The sequence below is a fragment of the Geospiza fortis genome, unplaced genomic scaffold (genome assembly GCF_000277835.1).
Source record: "Geospiza fortis unplaced genomic scaffold, GeoFor_1.0 scaffold27, whole genome shotgun sequence".
NCBI lineage: Eukaryota > Metazoa > Chordata > Aves > Passeriformes > Thraupidae > Geospiza > Geospiza fortis.
This window is the reverse complement of record NW_005054329.1, coordinates 977,352-982,838: the sequence shown is the minus strand read 5'-3', so window position 1 is coordinate 982,838 and position 5,487 is coordinate 977,352. Positions and strand designations below refer to the sequence as shown.

The window sequence follows — 5,487 nt, the reverse complement described above, 5'->3', positions numbered from 1 at the left end:
AACCTATGTCACATAGACAGCTCTTATTTATCCAATAGATAATACTTCTACAGCTGGCATATCGTTCTGGAGCCACTCAGTAAAATCCATATTTCCATCTCATGATTTATATTGTGGTTAATGCTGCAGCACCAGGCCCCCTGGGCTGTAGAGCACCAGGGCTCTCTCAGGTGATGCTTTTCCCAGGCACAGGTGCCGGCTGTGTGAGCCAGGCTCAGGGCCAGCTCCTGGCACAGCTCCAGGGCGTGGGCCCCAGGGACGAGCCCAAGGACCCCAGATCCCCGGGGCAGGGGCAGCAGGAGGCAGCAGATCCCCTGAATGCCAAGGCCGTGGCATTTCTCAGCAGGCACAGACAGAAAGTGCTTCCCTCCTGTGAGGGTCACCGAGGGCTTTGCTGGGCATAAACATTGCATTTTTAATGTGCTGCTTCCCTTCTTGGCCGAGGCAGGTGCTGCAGGGCTGGGGCTGCTCCCCGTGCTGCTGCAGCTCCCGGGGCAGGGCTGGCAGGGCCTGGGAGCCCTGGGCATGGCAGGGCATGGGAGAAGGCTGGGCACAGGGCTGGGCATGGCAGGGCTGGGAACAGCACATTTCTGGGCATGGAGGCACACAGAGTGCTGGGCGTGGCACGGTGCTGGGCACACAGAGTGCTGGGCGTGGCACGGTGCTGGGCACACAGAGTGCTGGGCGTGGCACGGTGCTGGGCACACAGAGTGCTGGGCATGGCACGGTGCTGGGCATGGCACAGTGCTGGGCACACAGAGTGCTGGGCGTGGCACGGTGCTGGGCACACAGAGTGCTGGGCGTGGCACGGTGCTGGGCACACAGAGTGCTGGGCGTGGCACGGTGCTGGGCACACAGAGTGCTGGGCATGGCACGGTGCTGGGCATGGCACAGTGCTGGGCACACAGAGTGCTGGGCGTGGCACGGTGCTGGGCACACAGAGTGCTGGGCGTGGCACGGTGCTGGGCACACAGAGTGCTGGGCATGGCACGGTGCTGGGCACACAGAGTGCTGGGCATGGCACAGTGCTGGGGACAAAGAGTGCTGGGCACACAGAGTACTGGGCATGGCACAGTGCTGGGCACACAGAGTGCTGGGCGTGGCACGGTGCTGGGCACACAGAGTGCTGGGCATGGCACGGTGCTGGGCACACAAAGTGCTGGGCATGGCACGGTGCTGGGCACACAAAGTGCTGGGCTGGCACGGTGCTGGGCATGGCACAGTGCTGGGCATGGCACGGTGCTGGGCACGCCTGTGCCCTCCCCGTGTGCCCTGCGCTGCGCAGGGGCTGGGGCTGCTGTCAGTGCCCTCAGTTATGTAAGGCAGGCTGTTTCCCTGCTCCCTGGCTGAGTCACGGTGAGCAGCACACTCAGAATGTCACTGGCAGCTGCACAATAGTTTGGATGAAGAGAAGATGCTACTTAAAGGCGTTTGAAAACACTTAAAATGACAAAACACTGAGCGAATGGAGATACAAACACAGACAAGATGTTCTTCGTGTTTCAGCTTTTTTAAAATGTTGTTTGGTGATCTTTGTTGTTGTTGTTGGACTGGGAGCAGGAATTTCACATCTCCCAGGGCATTACCATCCTTTGAGCACAGAGTGCAGACTGTGTGGGCTCTTCCCACAGCAGCACAGGGGTGCTCTCCTCCTTCCCCGGCTTTTCCTGTGCTGTCCAGCATGGCATCCAGCCTGGTGGGTGCCCACGGGGCTGGAGGGGTCCCCAGGGTGGGTGTTAGGAGCAGGGAGTCAGCTCCCCACTCTGAGAGGTGCAGCCGGGTCCAGGGACCCTCTGCTGGCTGCCCGTCCCTGGGGCGGGGGTGAGGGCTCTGGTTCCTGTGCAGGGACAGTTGGGTGGCACAGTGCTGGGACAGGGGGTGGGTGGGCTCTGGGGAGCCCTGCCGGGCCCCAGGGATGTGCTGGGGGCAGCCAGCAGCAAAGCCACCAGAGCCATGCCCTCTGCTAACAGCTTCTCCCCTCTTCCAGGCCGTGGAGCTGACAGCGTTCAAATGCTCAGGTAAGGTTTGCCTCCATCGTGTTCTGCAGTTTTTGCTGGTGGTGCTGGCTGTGTGCTGCAGGGCTGCCCAGAGGGCAGCTGCTTTCTGCTCAGGCTCCAGGACAGTATCACTTCCACGCTGCCCCGTGGGCGCTGTCCTGGGCAGGCTGTGGGAAATCCGTGTCCCCTGAGCAGCTGAGGGACAGGCTGTGCAGCCCCAGCGCCCTGCCAGTGGCACTGCCTCCCTGGCAGCACTGTGCCTCAGCCAAAGGCCCCATCCCAGGGCGCCTGCCTGGTTTCTGCCCATGTCCCTGCACCTTTCTGCTGCCCATCCCTGTCTGCTGCAGCTCCTGGGCCCTGCTGTGCCAGCAGAGCCGGGGGTCGCAGGCAGGGCCAGGGGCAGAGGGGCCCTGAGGCTGCTGGGGCAGAGCTCTCTGCCTGCCCCCAGCCCCAGTGCTCTGTGGCAGGGCCAGGGGGCAGCAGCTCTTTCTGCCCTGGGCTATTTTAGACCAGCAGCTGCGGCAGAAACCCTGGTGGGTGCTGGGAGTGCCATGATCCCAGAGAAGGGAAGCTGGGGAAGGTGGGTATTCAGACAGGGCTGGATTTATGAGCTTAAAAGCAGCCATTTAGCTTCTTCTGTTTCAGGTTGTAGAAAGGCCAATGTCACCATGGAGGTGGGGAGAATTAAAACCAGAAATCCCTCCTAAGCCCCAGCCCTCTGCTGGATGGCAGCTCCCTGCCACCTCCTCAGCTTCCCAGCCTGGCTTTGGGCAAGTCCCCAGCTCCTCAGAATACAAATGCAGCATATTTCACTTTATTTTCTTTAACAACCACTGCTGGGTACTCCCAGTGCAGCTCCTGCGTGGGGACCCTCAGGTGGACAGTGCAGTGAGGACACACCAGGGGTGCAGTGATCATATTTCTTCTGCATTGTGACATTTCCTTTTGTCAAGGCAAGCAGTGCCTTAGCAGGTCTCTGATTTTGCTCCACATGAAGTGTCTAAGCAGGGCATCCTCAGGCTGTTTTCGAGACGGTGCCACCCAGCAGCAGTGCAGCTTTCCTCCCCACACTGGGCACGTGGGAAAGGCAGGAACACCCAGGAGTAGCTGTGCAGCCATTGGAATATTACCGTGTTGCAGCAGCATTTCGGGCAGGAGTGGGGTCTCAGAGGGAGCAAGACCTGCACCCACCACGGGCATTTGTGCTCTGTCCACCCACCCTCACCTTCAGCTGCATATCTGATAGCCCACGTGTGTTATTAAACTCCAGCTGTGCAAAGAAGTGGGTTGTTTAGTTTGGTTTTGTTTCCTCAGGTGAGCCCTCAGTGTGTTTTTAGAAGCCCAGGTCTGCACAGAGGGTGATGGAACACCAGGCTGGGCTCGGTGCCATGGGAGTGCCAGGGATGGAAGGAGAGCTGTGCTGAGCCCCCCAGGCTGTGCTGTGCACCCCCTGAGCCCCCCAGGCTGTGCTGTGCACCCCCTGAGCCCCCCTGGCTGGGCAATCCTTGAGCCCAGGGTGAAGGAGAAGGTCTCGAAGCAGAAGAGCTCTCCTCTCACTCTTGTGCTCGCGCAGTGGTGCTGCCTCCGCTGCTCCAGAGAGCCTCCAGCCATGGGAGCAGATGATAAAAGGCTGCAGTGCCCACCTGAGGGGTGCTGGGGGCCCAGGGCAGCTCAGCCTCACCCAGGCTGTGCCTTCACATTCTGCTCACCCAGCAAAGCACTGCGGAGCCCTCGGGTGCCAGGATGGGGACAGATCATTCCAGCACAGACACTGTCCCCCTTCTGTTTGTTCTCTCCCCAAGAGTTTAATGGAAAGACGTGTGTTTATAGCCCCAGACACCTTTATTTGAAAGCTAGCAGCCAGCTGATGAAAATGGTGCTGCTGCCAGCAGGAGCTGTGGCAGAGACAGGAAAGCTGTTCCCTGTTCCACCAGTCTCTCCCAGGAAAGCTGCGCTGGGTCTGGGGTGGGGTCCAGCACCTCTCTGCTCCAGGGCCTCAGCCACGCTCCGGTGAGAACTCTGGGCGTTGCAGTGGCTCCAAGTGCAAGAGACAGGCAGTGGGTCCATGGGGAGGTGGGATGGGTGAGGATGAGGGTGGATAAAATCCAGGTGAGTGCCAGGCCAGAGCCAGAGAATGGGCAGTTTTGCAGCGTGGCTGTGGCAAGAGCCAGGCAGGGCCTCCCCCCACAAGGGCTCAGTCCATGGAGCAGCTCTGCAGTAATGAGCTCCAGGCAGCTGCAGGGAGCTGCTCTGTGCAGCCAGCCCTGCCTGCCTTCATTACACACATTTTGTGAGCAGGGCATGGCTGGGGCGGTTCACATATTTGCACAAACAATAAGTCCCATCTTCCTTGTCTTGACAAACAAGGGCTCCAAGAGGCCTCCACATCCTCCATCTCCTCAAGTGATGGCTGCTTTGTTTCCCCACGATAATTTCATTATTCTGTTTGAATACATTTATATGTTGCTAAGCCACACATAGCAACATGGATCTTGTCTGCACAGCCCAGCCTTCCACTGATCGATACTGGGTAATTCTGCAACTCTCACCATATTGTGCTCCATAAGCTTGGATTGAAATAATAAGGAATCTGTGAGTCTCTGGGATTCAAAGCCAGAAAAGCACCAGAGTGTCATGGGGTGAAAGGCAAAGCCCGTCCATGCCCTGCTGGGTGACCGTGGTGGGACCAGCCCTGGTGCCAGGGCCCTTCCTGGGGAGTCCCCTGTGCACCCTGGGGAGGAGATGCAGCCCATGGGTGCTCCGTGCCGTGGCAGAGCTGGTGTTCTCCTTAAATGCCATTTAAAGCTCATTGTCCCATGCTGTGCTGTGCTCAGGCTGACAGGGGAGAAGAGGTTTCCCTACAGCCATGGCCCTGTGCATGGAGACTGCTCTGTCTCCCTATCTCAAGGACCCCCAAAGGGACAGGGGGTCTCTGGGGTGGCAGAGCTGTACCACTGGCACAGCCAGCCCATGCCAGCTGCACCCACAGCTCTGCCCTATGGCAGGTTTGGGCTGTGGGGTCTCTCCAGTTCTCCCCCAGGCCTGGGAGGGATCCCTGCCCTCTCCTGCTGCCAGCAGAGCTGAGACCTTCTCTCTTTTGCTTTAGGTTTCTGAGAAGTTTCTGGTGATGAGCCTGCAATGCAGAGGGTCCTCCGGCAGGAAGGATGGCAGGCTGGAGGAGCTGGCTTCCCTTGGAGAGCTTCCAGCCCGGGCAGAGCTGTCACCCTGCACTCCTTCCCAGCCCCACGTGCCAAACCAAGGCAGGGCCAGTGTGGGGTCCCATGGGGCTTGGTCTGCTGCTGACGACTGCCCTGCTCCTCCCCCGGGTGGGTATTTGTGTTCTGGGCTCCCCAGGGCTCCTGCAGCCCCTGGCAGGGCAGCCAGGGCAGGCCTGGGGCAGCGCTGCCACCCCTGTCCCTGTCCCTGCTGGCAGCACTGGCACTGCAGGGGTGTGGCTCTGCCACCCTGTCCCCGGCCCCGCTGGCCGCGC

At 60.0% G+C, this 5,487-nt stretch overlaps 1 protein-coding gene across 1 annotated transcript in view; it reads left to right on the top strand.

The window, feature by feature from the left end:
- The window catches only part of ADGRD2 (adhesion G protein-coupled receptor D2), a 21,715-nt gene extending 16,302 nt beyond the window's left edge, over positions 1-5,413 (top strand). The window contains exons 25-26 of the mRNA XM_031057269.1: positions 1,988-2,018; positions 5,104-5,413. Coding sequence (XP_030913129.1) covers positions 1,988-2,018; positions 5,104-5,111 — 39 coding nt within the window. The 3' untranslated portion in view covers positions 5,112-5,413. The remainder of the gene's footprint in view (positions 1-1,987; positions 2,019-5,103) is intronic.
- Positions 5,414-5,487: the final 74 nt, after the last annotated feature.